Raw genomic sequence first — 15,767 nt, forward strand, 5'->3', positions numbered from 1 at the left:
CCTCCAGCTCTGCATCCAGCACCGAGCTACCCTGGGCCACCCCGAGCAGCCACCGCTCTTCCAGGTTGGCCGCAGCAAAGCTGATGGAGTCAGTGTTGTCGCTGGCCATGAACCACACGTTGGCCTTGGGGACGTGGGAGGGCAGCAGCCGCAGAGGGGGAGCGGTGGGGACTGGGGTGCTGGGAGGGTACCTGCACTCAGGCTGGGGGCTCTTTGCCATTGCCCCCGTGTTCACCAGCAGCAGAGTCCACTGTGCTGGGTACGAGTCCGTCCCGCAGGACCCCAATGCTTCACCCCATACAAGATACTTCCAAGGGGAGTGGGGCATCTGGATGACGATGGGGGCCAGCCCTGTGAGGGTCTCAAATGCCTGCACGGCCCAGATGGCTGCCAGGCACCCCTTCTCCTGCGGCAGGTAGGAGGCCTCATGGCTCTTCAGGATGCGGGAGCTGTGTCCCACCGGGACCAACCGGCCCTGCTTGTTCTCCTGCAGCAAGGAAGCTCCTATCGCCTCTTTGCTGGTCGTTAACCTGATAATGAAGGGCTGGGACTTGTCAGGGAACCGCAGGGTGGGCGCAGTCAGGATGGCGTGTTTCAGGCGGCTCAGCTCCTGCTCCTGCTTTGGTCCCCATTCCCATGCGACCTGCTCGGTGGTGAGGTGGTGGAGCGGCCGGGCCAGCTCCCAAAAGTCAGCGATGTGATCCTGCAACGAGATGAACTGCCCGAGCAGCGAGCGGAGGCTGTGGACATCCCGCGGGCAGGGTGCTTTGCTGATGGCCTCCAGCTTGCTGGCCTGGATCTCCCTCCCCTCAGCCCCAATTGTCATTCCCAGGTAGTCCACCTTGGGCTGCACGAGCTGCACCTTCTCAAACTTGGCTTTAAATCCTGTTTTTTGGATCAGCTTTAGGACTGTCTTTGTTCGGGCTCTGGTTTCCTTTGGGCTTCTCCCAGTGATGAGGATGTCATCGACGTAGGAAAAAACCCAAGGTTGATCTCCTCGGGGCAGCTGGAGCAGCATCTGAGCCACCCGCCGGTGCACGATGGAGGTGGTGCTGTGGAAGCCCTGGGGCAGCCGGGTGAAGAGATACTGCTGGCCCCTGAAGGTGAAGGCAAACCTGGCTCTGGAGTCTGCTGCTAAGGGTATGGCGAAGGAGGAGTTCGATAGATCCACCACTGAGAAATACTTGCTTTTGGGGCTGATGGTGGCAACAAGGGTGGTCCTGTTCAGGACCACTGGAGCCTCCACCATGGGGGTGGCCTTGTTGATAGCTTTGCAGTTGAGCGTCAGACGCCATGTCTTCCCGTCGCCTTTCGGGATGGGATGTAAAGGGCTGTTGGAGGAAGAGGTGCCTTTCACCACCACGCCATCAGCCAGCAAGTACTGCAGCATGTTCGCCACTGCCTCGTCCATATCGTCTGGCAATGGGGGTTGCCACTGGAAGGGCACCGGTGCCCCACTCACGTTCTCTTCCCCGGACACCAGCCCACAGTCCATCTCGTATTGCGCCCACACATATGGGAATTCCTCCCTCCACTGCTCTTTGTCCTCGACCTCTACCACCTTGACATGGCAGGCTAGCACCGCAGGCCTAGGAAGAGCTGGGGAACCTCCCTGCTCCAGGAGGCCATCATCAGAGTGTTCCCAGATCTGCTTATTCCCCGATGGCTCCGGCATGGCAGGGAGGTGCTGATCATCCCCATATGTGGTCCCACTGATGGAGACGGGGGTGTCATGGCACACAGCAAGGTACAGCAGCTGGGGGTACTGCTGCACTGTGGTGATGTCCACATGGGTGTCCACCAAAGCATTCACCTCCTTGGAGCCACCCACCCTGGCTCTAGCCACCCCCTGCCCCTGCTCCTGCTGGTGGGTTTTGTTCCCCATCTCTGTAGGGTATGCCTCGGTTTTTGTCTTCAGGATCTTCTCCATCAGCCTGACTGCCAGGTCCCTCGTGGACCGCCCTTCCCACTCCACCATGTCTTCTCCCAGGCAATGCAGCTTCTCCCACACTTGCCTCCTCTGCTCCTCCCCAGACATTCCCTCTGCTGATGAAGGGTTCAAGTCCTGCCTGTCCCTGTCCCCTCGAGGGACAGTGGCAGCATCCTTGTCCTCCGCCCACAAGCCCAGGCTCTGGGGCGAACCAGTGGTCCTTCCCTCCTCATCCCCGCTGGTGCCTGCCTGGACCAGGGGCTGAGTTTGACCCACCTGGTCCCTGTGGCCATCACCCCCCCTCACCACAACCCCATCTTGCACTTTGCGTCCAACAATTGGCTCATCCCAGCCATCTTCCCTGAGGTGTGGGATGCTGCTGCAGATGTTGACTGCCGTCACCGAGGCCATGTGCTCTTCCTGCTGGGCTTCCCCACCTCGGGTGGCTTTTTGGCAGGTCCCTGGCTTCTCCAGCAGCCCCAGCGCTTTCTGCTCCAGCTCGATGCATCTCTCAGCAGCCTGTGTCTGCAGCCTGGTGGCTCTCTGGCTCTCCTTGGCTCCTTGGAAAGTCCGGCACTGCTTGCTCCCATTCTTCAACTGTGCCATGTGCCACAGCAACCGCTGGTCCCTGCTCAGCCGCCAGCCTTTACCAAGGCGCTGGAACCAGGAGAAGTTAGCAAACTCCTTCTCCGTGTCCCCCACTGCCGGCTGCTGGGGGAGAGCATCTTCCACCCAGGGCTTGTGACTGTTCTCCTGGATGAGCATCCCCAAACCTGCTGCTTGCGAGGCTGGCGGAGGGGAAACTTTCCCCTTCCGCTTGTCTTTCCTCCAGAAACAGGCCATCACCACGAGAAACAGGAAGGAAACTGGGTGTTACCCCGACGGCCCCTCACCTTCGCCTCCCACCGCTATGGCACAGGGGTTTGCGGGAGGACTGGGGGCTTGCAGTAGCACTGGGGGATGTCTGTCTGTGCCAGCACCGGTAGGAGCGGCAGCGAAACGGTTACAAGGCTGCTCTGTGTCTGGGGAGGAAGAGGAAGATGGTGGAGGAAGAGGAAGGTTGGTGAGGCCTCTCTCAGGGGGATGATGGCAGCAGTGTCACAGCTGAGATGGCCCTTGCTCCGGAGATGTCCCCTCTTCCGCAAGCAGTGGGGCTGCAGAGGACAGAGCAGGGTGTGAAGCCCTGTGAAAGGGAGGGAGCACCAGCCCCCCCCTCACCCCCAGAGCTTGCACCCACCTTCTCCGTGGCCGTGGCCAGCCCAGGCCTGCTCCCGTTCACCCGGGGGCTCCGGGGACCCCGTATGATCTGAGGAGAGCATGCAGCCAATGTCCCACCCATGGTCCCAGGAGAACACGCACCTATGTGTCCCACCCATGGTCCCAGAACTTGCACCCTCATGCACCCACATGACCCACAGATGGTCCCAGGGAGTTCTTGCATGCCCATGTACATGTGTCCCCCACACATGGTCCCAGGAGATCTTGCATGCCCATGCACACGCATGTCCCACACACAGCCCTGGGAGAACATGTACCTGCGTGTCCCTTGTACAGTCCCGGAAGAGCCTGCAGCCCCATGCACATACATGTCACACACACGGCCCTGGGAGACCTTGCACCCCTGTGCACACACATGTCCCATACATGGTCCAGGGAGAACATGTACCCACATGTCCCCTGTACAGCCCCAGAAGAGCTTACAGCCCCGTGCACACTTGTCCCCCACACATGGCCCCAGGAGAGCTTGCACCCCTGTGCACACACGTCCCGCACAGGGCCCTGGCAGACCTTGCAGCCCCATGCACACGTGTGTCCCACACACGGCCCTGGAAGAATATTTATCGACATGTCCCCTGTACAGCCCCAGAAGAGCTTGGAGCCCCATGCACATGCATGTCCCACACATGCCCATGCACACTTGTGTCCCACACACGGCCCAGGGAGAGCTCGCACCCCCGTGCACACATGTGTCCCATACATGGTCCAGGGAGAACATGTACCTACATGTCCCCTGCACAGCCCCAGAAGAGCTTGCGGCCCCGTGTACACGCGTGTCCCAGATCACACATGCCCACGCACACTCGTGTCCCCCGCCCGGCTCCGGGAGATCTTGCACCCCCGTGCCCCCACGCCCCCCGCCCGGCCCCGGGAGAGCGGGCCGCCCCCCACCCACGCGTGCCCCCCGCCCCCAGCGTGTCCCGTACCGGATCGCTGCGGGCGCCGGGCGCTCGGTACCGCGCGCTGCTCCCTCCTCCCGCTGAGGGGGGGGGCGGCCCACCAGCACCCGCACGCCGTCCCGCCCCTTCGCTGGGCGCCAACCAGTTCTCCCAGTTCCGAAAACTGCGTGTTTTTGCACTGGGCCGTAATCGGCAGCCGAACAATTGTTTCTCGGCCCTGGGGGCGGGGGTGGGTGGGGGTTGCGGTCTGGGGCCCTGGGGCCCTTAAGGGAGCGTGGGGGGAAGGGTGGGGGCATGGCAGAGGGGGGAGGGGGAATCGTGCCTCAGTTTCCCTCGTGGCAGCGAGAAATGTTGCAGCTCGTGGGGTGGGGGACACGGAAGGGGTGCGGGGTGGTCCCGCTCAGCCACCTCCCCCGTGTCCGCGGCCGCGGGTGGGAAGGGGATGCCCCGTTGTACCGACCCCCCCCCGCCACCGCAGCACCCCGTCCCCCGGGTGGGGGAGGGGCAATAACGGCCCCCGGGGGAATGGGGTGTTTGCGGAGATAACAGGGTGCGCAGCGTCCGACGAGGTTTTACCCCCCCAGATTGTAGCAGCCAGATTTTGGGGACCCCAGGGAACCCCCTCCCCGTGCCGGGGGGCCGTGCCGGCGACGGCCGTGGGAGATACACGCCCATCCCCGCGGCACCGCGGCGGCGCGCACCGGCACGGCGGGGGGTGGGGGGGGTGGAACGTTGGGGGGGGTTGGAACGTTGCGGGGGGGCACCGGGAAGAGAGGGGCGGGTCGGGCTGGGGCCGGTCCCGCCGGTTCCAGAAAGCTCCGGGGCCGGAGCGGGGCGGACCCGCAGCGTCGTAGCCGGATAAATAAGGGGCGGGCGGCCGCGGCGGAGCTCGGCGGGGCGACCGGGGTGCAGGTACGGCATCCCCATCCCATCTCATCCCCTTTCCCATCCCCATCCCCTTCCCACCTCATCCCCTTCCCATCCTTTCTCTTCCCTGCGATGAGCTTTGCCGGTCTCAGCCAGCGCTGCAGCCCCGGCCCGGGCTGGGGACTCAGGGGTCCCCCCTCGGGGTGCCCCTGCCCTGCAGCTGGGGTGCAGTGGGGTGGGAACGATGGGGGCTCCATGCCCGCTTTGGTGGTGCAGGGGTTATGCCTGGGGGTCAACCAAGGGGGGGGGGCACGGGGGGGGGGGGCTGTGGGGCAGAGAGGGGGGCTGTGCACCCCAGGGTGCCCCCCCCGCACCTCCGGGCAGCGCCAGGGGGAGGTGGTGCAGCAGGCGATGCTTGGCCCTGCCGGCAGGAGTTTCCCACAATGCCCTGAGATGGGCAGGATGAAGCTGAGCCGGGGCGGGGGGGGGGGCGGGGGGCGCGGGGAGGAAGAGTTATTTGAGGGGCAGCACTGGGGGGAGTGGGCAGCAGTTCCCACAGCCGGTGCTGCAGTGGGAACTGGGGGGCGCTGGACCAGTGTCGCTGGGGGGGAACCGGAGCCCCACTGCGGCTGGACCATTGCACAAGGTTTGGGGCTTGTTTTTTTTTGGGGGGGGGGGGGGCGGGGTCAGCCATTGCACAACCCCGGTGGCCCTGCCGGCTCCAGCTCTGGTGGGGTGGGGTGATGGGCGAGCTGGGGGTGCCATCCTTGGCATGGCACCCATCTGGGGATGGGGGCTGTCACTGGATATTCCCTGCCCATTCCTGTTCGCAGCTGGCAGGAGCCCAGCCCTGTCCTGGCTCTGCCCCCCCCTCCCCCCCCAATCCCCCCTAGCCCCTCTCCATCTCCCAGGGGGAGCAGGGGAGAAGAAAGGCACCGCTGGCTCCCATGGCGGGGGGAAATCCGTGCCCGGTCACTGCTTTGGCCGCCTGCCCTGCCTGGCCGCGGGCCTGGGTCTTGTTTGTGCCGCAGGCAGGCGGGTGAGGGAGGGGGGGAGAGGGTTCCACATCCTGGCCCCCCAGCTGGGGCTTCGAGTGAGACCCCACTGGCCAGGGACCCCCACTCCTGGGGACAGCTCCCCCAAGTAACAGGGCATCAGCTCAGTCATTGCTGTGTCCTCAAAATAGTGCCCCGGGGGGGCGTGCTGGTCCCCACTGCTGACTCAGAACCCCGTGTCCCAGGGAGGGGGGGCAGATCCTGCTCTGAGCCCCTGCTCTGCCCGCACAGGCAGCTGCCTGCAGGACGGGACCATGGCGCTGCTGCTGCTCTCGCTCCTCGGCCTCCTGCTTGCCTGGGAAGGGGGCCAGGCCCTCGTCCCCCCCGGCGAGCTCAAGCGTGAGTGGGGGAGCTCTGGGGAGGAGGGGAGCAGCCCGGGTGGGTGCTGGGGTGTGGGGTGGGCAAGGGACCTGGCAATACCATGCCCAGGGCAGTGCTGAGTGGGGAGGATGCAGGAGCCATGAGGTTGCGTTAGGGGGGGGGTCACAGCTTTTCGTTTTGGGGGGGTGGATGTTCCCTGCAGGCTGGGGGAGCACATGGGGTGTCTGTGGTGTGGGGGGAAAGCTGTGCCTATGGAGGGGCTAGATGGGTGGGGGCACAGCATCATCCCTGGGGGGCTGGGAGCTCAGGGTTGGGGCTGGATGCTTTTCAGTGGCGGGAGAAAGGAAGATTCTGCCCCTGAGCTCCCCCCTGAGCTGGGGGGGCAAGGGCTGGCATGGGCACAGCGAGAGCCGGTGGCAGTGGCCAGACAGGGATGGCACAGCCTGACGGCTGCCCTGGCACGAGGCCATTCCTTGGGGGGCAGCTGGGGGCTCATGGCCAGCACTGCCCAAATATTGGGGGTGGTGGGCAGGGAGATGCAACCCCAGCCCAGGCGAGATTTTTGGGTCACTTTTCTTGAGTTCTGTGAGCTGTTGGTGAGCAAACAAGACTCTGCACCCACAAATACTGCTCTTCCTCCTCTCCTGCCCGCCCCCTCCAGAGATGTCAGCAGCTGGCAGCAAATACATCGACACAGAGGTGGAAAATGCCATCAACGGGGTAAAGCAGATGAAGACCCTCATGGATAAGACCAGCAAGGACCACCAAGCCATCCTGCACACCTTGGAGGAGACTAAGAGGAGGAAGGAGGTGAGTGAGGACGAGGAGGGTGGCTGCTCTGACCCTGGTGCCCAGAGCCCCTGGTGGGGCTTGGTGTATCTGAAGGGTTTGGAGGATCTCACGCCCGGGGTCTGTGCATCCTGGCAGCTGGGGGCCAGGGGGGCTGGGGGAAGATGCCCTCGGGGCTGGATGCGGGTGCCTTGCAGGAGGCAGTGCAGCTGGCCCGGGAGAAGGAGCAGCAGCTGGCAGCGAACCAGGAGGTGTGCAATGAGACGATGCTGGCGCTCTGGGAAGAGTGCAAGCCCTGCCTCAAGCAAACCTGCATGCGCTTCTACTCCCGCACATGCCGCAGCGGCTCGGGACTGGTGGGGCGGCAGGTGAGTGGTCCCACAGCACCCGCTGATGCTGGGGAGGGAAGGATTTTGGCCTGATCCTGCTCCCCTGCCTGGCAGCTGGAGGAATTCCTCAATCATTCCTCGCCCTTCTCCATCTGGGTGAACGGCGAGCGCATCGACTCGCTGCTGGAGCGGGACCAGCGGCAGGAACGGCAGTTTGAGGACCTGGAAGAACGTTTCGGGTTGCTGGAAGATGGGGTGGATGGCATCTTCCAAGACAGCACCCAGGTCTATGGCCGCATGTATCCCTTCTTCCGAGCACCCTTCAGTGGCTTCCGCGAGGCTTTCCGTCCCTCCGTCCAGCATGTCCGCTTCCCCGTGCGCAGTGAGAGGTTTTCCCGGGAGCTGCATCCGTTCTTTCAGCATCCCCACCACGGCTTCCACCACCTCTTCCAGCCGCTCTTTGAGATGACACAGCGGATGCTAGAGGAAGCACAGGGTGGCTGGGAGCACTCGCTGGGTGGCTTTGCCTCAGGTAGGGTGCTCGCCACAGGCGAGGTGTCATGGGGCCCCCAGTTTGGCTGGAATCAGCAGGTTTATGTCGTATCCGTCGTCGTGTCCCCCCCCTTCTTAATAGGGTGTGACTAACTTAGAGGATGAGCTCAACCCTAACACGACACATCAGAGAATCCCCACGGGAACCCAGGAATCACAAGCTCCACTGTTAGCAGAGCTGGGCTGGGTTTTTGGGATTTCCCCCCCACACACACAATCTTGGCTGCTGGAGCTGCCACCATCCCAGGAAGGTGTTTGTTTTGGGCAGGCAGTGCCGGCTAACAGTGCCGTCACCGTCTGCCACCGCAGCCCCGGCTCAGGCGGCTGGGAAAAGGGATATTTCGAAACAGAGGTTGGCAGGGAATGCTTTGCTTTGGAAAAAACAGCTGGAGGGGGGTCGACATTCCCTGAAAAAAACACTTTCATGTCCCCCAAGAGCACCCTGGGGTGTTGGCTGGGGCCAGCCCTACAGTTTTGCCCAGGGTTGGGGGGATCTGGTGCTGCCCCCTGCCAACCCTGCAGTGTTTTGGGGTGCTGAGGCCAGACTGGGCTTTCCACAGAGTCCCGTAACTTCAGTGACGAGCGCATGGTGTGTCGGGAGATCCGTCGTAACTCAGCCGGCTGCCTGCGGATGCGGGATGAGTGTGAGAAGTGTCGGGAGATCCTCTCTGTGGGTGAGCTGGGGCCGGGAAGGGCAGGAGGGACGTGTTTAGGGGTTCAGATGCAGTGGGGTGTGAGGGGGCACATGCACCGGGGCTGGGGGGGGCCTGAGATGTGGTGGAGTGCAAGATGGTGCATGCACTGGGGCTGGGGGTGAGGTGATGACATGCAGGGGGGTGTAAGGGGGTGCATGCTCCGGGGCTGGGGTTGAGCCCTGGCACCCCCTGATACCCCCCGCACCCCCACCCCAGACTGCTGGCAGACAGACCCTGCCCAGAGCCAGCTGCGGGAGCAGCTGGAGGACGCGCTGCGCCTGGCCGAACGCTTCACGCGCCGTTATGACGACCTCCTCCATGCCTTCCAAGCTGAGATGCTCAACACCACGAGCCTCCTGGACCAGCTCAACCGCCAGTTCGGCTGGGTCTCGCGTTTGGCCAACTTCACTAAAGGCAATGACGGCTTCCTCCAGGTCACCACGGTGAGTCCCACCAGCACCACAGCATGGCCAGAGGGCTCGAGCCCCCCCCTCTGCCACGGTCCCCCATGCAGGGCTGGCAGCCACAGAAAGTGGGTCAGGGGGAGAAAGAGGCAATTGTGCGCCTGACTGGGCATCTGTTGGCACAATAGCTGGCTGCGAGGCTGGGTGCCAGGGCGAGGGGCCAGCACAGGGGCTAGCCCGTCTCTCCTGGCTTTGTCCCCCACTCCCAGGTCCTCTCCAAGACTCCCAACCTTGAGGACCCCTCAGCCCCCCCTGACACACAGGTGACAGTGCAGCTCTTTGATTCGGAGCCGCTGTCCCTCACCGTGCCTGGGGACATCTCCTGGGAGGACCCCCGCTTCATGGAGATCGTGGCTGAGCAGGCGCTTCAGCACTACAAGCAAAATGTCATGTGAGTCTGGGACCCCCCATCCCCATGGCAGGGCTGGGGGGGAGCCATGGCGTGGCTCACCCCCACCCATCCTTCCTCCGGCAGAGAGTAGCCGAGTGATGCTCCCAACCACCGCTGCTGCAGCCCCGGTGCCGCACCAAGCCCCCTCTGCAGCCCTCTCCCTGTGCCAGGGGATTTAATGCCACTGCCCCCCTCCCCACGCTGCCAGGGCCCCTCTTTGGGCCCCAAACAGAGAATAAAGATAGAGTCAAACACCCTGACTGCGCTCTGCCTTGCATCTTTGGGATGGGCCCTGCCAAGCAAATAAACCTTGCAAAAAGCAGCCACGTGTGCCTGGGGCCGATTGTGGGATATTGTGAAAGGGGGGGAGGGAAGCGAAGGACCTGGCTCCCTCAAACCCACTCTGGCAGGAGCCCCCCCACCAACGACCCAGGGGCTTGCTGCAGTCTCCCATGCCCCATGTGAAAGGGGTCCAGGTGCCAGGTCCTTCCCCTCCTTGGGGACACAAAGGATCATGCCCTGCGTGACCACCACCCCACTAGGGACAGAGGAGACTTGGCCCCCACCCTCCTGCTGGGCCCCCACACAGCCCTCCCCACAGCCAGCACAGACCCACAGGGAGTTAGCTGTGGGCAGATGCACTTTATTGGGGGGGAGAGACAGGTTGGGGAGCAGCGGGATGAGACCCAGCCCTCCCACCCCCCCCACCCTGAGCCCCTTGTGAACAGGGGCAGAGGCTTTAATCTCCCCCCGGGAAGGGCAGGCACAGCCTCACCATCCCCTCCCGGAGCCCTGGCAGTGAGGCAGGGGAGAGGTTTCTCCCTCAAACAGCAGCAGGCTGGCAGCTGGCATCACCACCACCGCGCCGAGATGGTGCAGGGAAATAAATCGCGGGGCCAAGCCCGACATAGGGTGGCGAAGGCTCAGCTCTCGCTGTTGATGGCCGTGGTCTCCCCCTGCAGCAAGCCTTCGTGTTCGGCCGTCCTGCTGGTCTCCTCCACGCACCAGGGCAGGCGGGCGAGCAGGGGCCGGTGCAGGCCATTGTAAAGAGCAGCACCCACCAGCAGCACCCCAAACCCCAAGATCTCCAGGCCATGGAAGGTCTCCCAGCCCACAGCCAGGCTGACAGCCCAGATGACGAGCGTGCGGAGGCTGTCCAGCACCATGCGGGTGGTGGCACTGATCTCCTTAGTGACACTGATGCCAGCAAAGTTGAAGAAGGCGATGCTGCTGATGTTACCCAGCAGGGCCAGGGCGATCAGGGGCTGGTGGCCAATCTGGCAGAAGGCATCGAGGGCATCTTCCAGTGTCCGCCGAGGGTTCCCACTGAAGCTGCCCGCTGGGATGTAGTACATGGGCACCAGCAGCAAGGCCAGGATGATGAAGCCAAAGAAACCTGGATGCAAGGGGGTGTCAGCTGGGCTCCAAGCACCACTTGGGGCTGCCTATCCCTAGCGCCCTGCCCCCAGCTAACCCCACCTTCCCTGTGGGACCCAAACCTCCACAGCAGCACCCACTTTGCAGCCTGCAGTCCCCTCCCCGCACAAAGCAGCCCTCCCCTGGCTGGGTTTGCAGGATGGGGCACCCCAGAGAGCTCAGCCACCTCGGCTGATGTTGCAACAGACCTTCAGTGCCGACGGCCCGCAGCGGGTGCACATCGTGCTTGTAGACAAATTTCTCCTCCAGCACCATCTGGATGGCAACAATCACCTGCGCCATGATGATAAGCAGGTCACCTGCAAGGAGGGGAGAGAAGTGAAGGCAAGGGGAGAGAAGCAAAGGGGGGCTGAGCCCCCTTCTCCCAGCCTACCAGACAGGCAGCATGGCAGAGCCATGCCTGGAGAGCCAGGCACATGCCCTGTGGGGAGTTATTTCCCCGCCATGGCCATCCCACCTCCCCCAAGGGCCACTATGTACCTGTTATCACCTCGCTGAGCTTGTGTTTCTGGTCATGAGAGCTGTGCAGGTCAGCCAGCCCCACCACCACCAGTCCCACAATGGTGACCAGGATGCCCAGCCACTGGCTCAGCTCCAGTTTGCGGCCCAGGAAGGCCACAGAGAGGAGCCCGGTGAAGATGATGACGGATCCTCGCAGCATCTGGAAGCTGGAGGCACTGGTCATGTTCAAGGCTGCACAGGGAGAGACAGACCCATGAGCTGCATGTGCTGCTGGAGCCAGCTAATGCTGCCACCCCTCTGCTTAATAGTCTGCTGTGGTAATTAGCAGCACATCAGTGATTAACTGCAGGAAGGGGCAGTGATGCTGTCTCCCCCCACTCCTATTTAGAGCTGGCAGCAGCGAGGTTTGTGCCAAGATGCAGCCCCATGTCTCTGCTCCATGGGAACACCACACCCCCTGAGGAAAACGGCTTACTGAGCCCTGCTACAGCTCGCTGCATGAGTGGGAAGTGTTTGCTCTGACCCCTCTAACCTGCTTCAGGGTAGACACCCTCCAGAAACATATGCACCGTGGAGTCCTGCAGCCCAACAGCTGAGTCCAGCCTCAGGGACAGCCAGGTCCCTGCAGGGCAAGAGGGGACAGAGGTGGCATCCCTGTCCCCAGCACTTACCCACATACATGATACTGGTCCCAGTCATGTCACAGAGAGCAGGGGGCAGGAAGAGCAGCGGGCTGAAGGGCTGTGATGGGGCCATGCTGGGCTCCGGCCTGAACCGATCCCTCCACAACAGCAGGTAAAACACCCCCAGGCAGGAAAATTCACCCAGGAACATGCCCACAGCCTGCAAGAGAGGCGGGTGAGGGGGGCTGGCCCTGCCTGCAAGGCCCTGCCTGCCCCGGACAGGGGGCTCACCTGAAGGAAGGGGTGCTGAAAGCCATGCTCCTCCGTCCCACCGCAGCCACTCGCACTGAAGTTATCAGCCCACCTACATGGCAGAGGAGAGGGTGATGGTTAGAGCAGCGGGCAGCGGAGAGTCAAAGCATACCTCGAGAGCCAGCCCAGGGCTGTCCTCTAGGCCATTAGCCCCCCGAGGTGACAGCTCCGGGGACAGGACATCCATAGCGAAGGAGACAGCGGGGAAGGAGACACTGCTGTGGCTGCCCTGACCTGCCAGCAGCTCCTGGCCCAGCTCCCGGCCCTGAGTGACAGGCAGAGAAACTGATACCTCCATGTAACAGCCCTGCAATCCGGTGTCCCCACGCCCATCGCTGCCGGCACGCTCGGCCAGAGCTGGCCAGGCAGCACCGTCTCCTGGCTGGGCAGACCGCGACAGTGTGGTGGTGGTGGGGGTCACCCCGACCTCTTTCCTCCTCTGTATGTCACCAGCCTTAAAGATGTGGGGGCTAAGGGACACAGGAGTCAGAAAAGATGTGTATCACAAGCTGGGGGCAGCAGCTTCCTCTACTCACACCTTCAGCCGTGGTTTTGGGGCACAAACCTCCTCTTCTGGGTATTCCAAGCAGCACAGAGGGCAAGGCTGGATAAACACAGGCTGTGGCACAGGTTCCCATGGCCTGTTTTGGCAAGGATCTCCCCTCTTTAGGGGCCATCCGCATTGGGAGGGGACCCCAGACGCTCAGTGGCCAGCTGCCAGCCCCCAGGCCACCCCCAGTGTGGCAGTGCACCTGACACAGGCAGGCAGGCACCCCACTCTCCTCCGGCCACTTTTTGCTGACGCTGAGTGGCCGCAGATCTGCTGAGCTTGCAGAAACAGCACGTGAGTGGAGATCAGGGCAATCCCCAGCTCGTCCCCTGCTGCTTGGTGAGGGGCTTTTCAGCCAGGCCAGCAAGATTTAGGAGTGAGTCAGCCCCGGCTGACATGCCACAGCCCCTCTGCCACCGGCCAGCTCAGGTCTGTGTTTTGCAAGAGGCTTTGGGGCCACACGTGGGTCTCATGAGCTGTCTGAGAGCTCGGTGCCATCTCCTGGCTCTGCTCTGCCCCGCGGGGGTCTGTGCCTCAGTTTCCCCATCCAGGGACCGTGGTCTGCCGGGGCAAAGCTGGAGCCTGGCCGTCCGGTGAAACCCCACTGATGGCCCACGTGTCTGCCCAGCAGCACTGGGACGAGCTGGCCTGGCAGGTCTGGCTCGCCTGGGCAGCTCTTGGGAACATTGTCCTCACCCTTGCTGTGAGGGCTGGGAGCACCCCAGGGTGCTCTCCATGGGAAGGGCCTCAATCCAGTCCCTGCCTGGTTTTTAGGGTGAGCTGCAGGACAAAAGCAGGCACACGGAGCCTGGTTTTGGGGGTACTCAGATGGCTCCTCCCCAGCACCATACAGCCGGCCACAGCACCCCTTGACAGCACCTGCAAGAGGGCTAGAGAGCCCCAGCTCAGCTGGCCATGCACCCTCTTCCCTCCCGCATCGCCTGGAGCTGGGTCCCCAGCCCTATGGGGCACCCTAAAGCCCAGCCCTGGCCAGCTTTGCAGGGGGGGCACAGGGCAGGTCCCGGAGCCCTGCCAACACAGCCTGGACCACAGCCTGGCCTGGGGGGGAGGGGAACAGCCCCCTCGCCCCTGCGTGGGGCTGCGGGTGCAGCGGGGAAAAGGCCCGAGGGCAGTCGTCCCCAAAACCACGGAGGGGACCCGAAGCCCAACCCGGGGTGTGGCATCCTCGGACCTTGGGGCCACCAGCCATGGGATGGATGGAGGGGACTAGAGGCCTGAAGACCGGGCTTAGACCCCTGCGGAGGGGGCGCGGGGCCAGGGGGCGCCCAGGCCACGCTGAGGCCCGGGAAGGCCCCGAGCAGGACGGTGGGCCCAGCCCCGAGCCCGAGGGGGCCGAGGCTGCTACGGGACCCTAGCCCCGGGGTGCGGGTTCCCCGCCCGCCGCCGGGAGGACTCACTTGGCCGCCAAGGTGTTGATGGAGCCGGTGACCAGCATGAGGGCGGCCAGGCCCAGCTGGTACCGGGACCAGGCCATGGCCCCGCCACCGCCGCCGCCTCCCGCCCTGCACCGGGACCGCCGCCGGCCCAGCCCCGCCCTCTGCGGGCAGACCACGCCCCCTGACGAGGTAGACCACGCCCCCTGCCAACATAGGCCCCGCCTCCTGGCCGTCCCGCCCCGCCCCCGACTGGCCGCCCTCCGCCCCGCAGCGCCTGACCGCGCCCACAGGCAGCGTGGCCCCGCCCCCGCTGCGACGCGCGGCGATCCCGGTGCCGCCGGTGCCGCCGGTCCCGATAGGCCCTGCCCCGGTGCCGCCTGTCTCAATGCCGCCGGTCCGGCTAGGCCCTGCCCCGGTGCTGCATGTCCCGCTGCATTCCACGGTGGTGCATGCCCCTGTAGGCCCTGTCCCCGTGCCGCCTGCCCCGGTGCCACCGTCCCCGTGTCGTGCACCCCGTCGGCCTCGGTCCCGCCTCTGGGGCCCCGCGGTCCCCGCGTGGCCCCGTGCCGGCATCCCAGTGCCCCGCTCCCGGGCCCACAGTGCCGCGGGCAGTGGCCCCGGGACCTCCGTCACGCGTGACCCCGTGTCCCCACCGTGGCGGTGCCGGCAGGTGGCGCTGGCGGAGCAGGGCCGGGCCCCGCCGCGCTCCCGAGCCCGGCAGGACCGACGGGCCCGGCCCCGGCCTGGGTGACCTGCCCGGGGATAGCCCTGCCCCGGATGGCCCGGGCCGGGATGGCCCTGCCCGGGGTAACTGTGCCTGGGCTAACCCTGCCCGGGCTATCCCTTCCTGCCTGGATTAACTGCCCGGGATAACCCCGCCTAGACTGCCCCTGCCTGGACTAACCCTTTGCGAGGCTGGGTGGGGGCGCTGTCCCCGGGCCACCCTGGGGTGTCAGGGCCATCGGTCACAGATGCAGCTCCACGGCAGCCCCCCTCAGCCCCACCCCGCCAGCTCCCTGGGACTGGTTGTCGGGGGGTAGTTCCCCCCCTCAGCCCCACTGGGGACCAGCCCTGGACCCTGGGGTCTCACCAGCCACCTGTGAGCCCCAGCCCCAAACCGAGGGGTGTCAGAGGGCCCCTCCACACCCGGCAGCTCTGCTGCCGCCCGCTCCTCACCCACCACCCCCCCCACCCCCCCCACCCCCCCCACCCCCCTCACTCCCCGCCTCCAGCCTCCCCGCCAGCCGGAGATAAACTGTTTTTCCATCCAACGTCAGCCCCAGCGGCCATGACCTGTGGGAGGCTTCGGTGGGGGGTGGGGGGAGAAAAATCCACTCCAAGGGCCTTCTCCAAGGCTGTCTGCACTCAGCAGTTAACCCTTCCCGCGGCTGGGGGTGTGGGCAGCGCCTTCTGCCC

At 64.6% G+C, this 15,767-nt stretch overlaps 2 protein-coding genes across 2 annotated transcripts; one reads left to right on the top strand and one right to left on the bottom strand.

The window, feature by feature from the left end:
* The first annotated feature begins 4,870 nt into the window (after positions 1 to 4,870).
* On the top strand, positions 4,871 to 9,830 carry CLU (clusterin). Its single transcript, XM_080388309.1, has 9 exons — positions 4,871 to 5,019; positions 6,261 to 6,368; positions 7,012 to 7,160; positions 7,337 to 7,507; positions 7,583 to 8,000; positions 8,581 to 8,694; positions 8,932 to 9,158; positions 9,389 to 9,570; positions 9,655 to 9,830. Exons 2-9 carry the CDS (start codon positions 6,284 to 6,286, stop codon positions 9,659 to 9,661), a joined length of 1,353 nt encoding a protein of 450 aa, XP_080244435.1. The 5' UTR covers positions 4,871 to 5,019; positions 6,261 to 6,283; the 3' UTR covers positions 9,662 to 9,830.
* Positions 9,831 to 10,198: 368 nt separating this feature from the next.
* Positions 10,199 to 14,527, bottom strand: SLC35F6 (solute carrier family 35 member F6). The gene is made up of 6 exons (XM_080388316.1): positions 14,373 to 14,527; positions 12,384 to 12,456; positions 12,141 to 12,312; positions 11,488 to 11,700; positions 11,196 to 11,306; positions 10,199 to 10,966 (listed from the first exon to the last, which is right to left on the bottom strand). Exons 1-6 carry the CDS (start codon positions 14,447 to 14,449, stop codon positions 10,494 to 10,496), a joined length of 1,119 nt encoding a protein of 372 aa, XP_080244442.1. The 5' UTR covers positions 14,450 to 14,527; the 3' UTR covers positions 10,199 to 10,493.
* Positions 14,528 to 15,767: the final 1,240 nt, after the last annotated feature.

Source organism: Falco punctatus (genome assembly GCF_963210335.1).
Source record: "Falco punctatus genome assembly, chromosome: 5".
Classification (NCBI taxonomy): Eukaryota; Metazoa; Chordata; class Aves; order Falconiformes; family Falconidae; genus Falco; species Falco punctatus.

Coding starts and splice junctions, on each gene's coding strand:
- CLU (XM_080388309.1), top strand. CDS start 6,284: ATGGCGCTGCTGCTGCTCTCGCTCCTCGGCCTCCTGCTTGCCTGGGAA. Junction 7,161..7,336: donor AGACTAAGAGGAGGAAGGAG/GTGAGTGAGGAC, acceptor GGTGCCTTGCAG/GAGGCAGTGCAGCTGGCCCG. Junction 7,508..7,582: donor CGGGACTGGTGGGGCGGCAG/GTGAGTGGTCCC, acceptor CCTGCCTGGCAG/CTGGAGGAATTCCTCAATCA.
- SLC35F6 (XM_080388316.1), bottom strand. CDS start 14,449: ATGGCCTGGTCCCGGTACCAGCTGGGCCTGGCCGCCCTCATGCTGGTC. Junction 11,701..12,140: donor GACCAGTATCATGTATGTGG/GTAAGTGCTGGG, acceptor CTCCCTGTGCAG/CCTTGAACATGACCAGTGCC. Junction 10,967..11,195: donor GCGGGCCGTCGGCACTGAAG/GTCTGTTGCAAC, acceptor CCTTGCATCCAG/GTTTCTTTGGCTTCATCATC.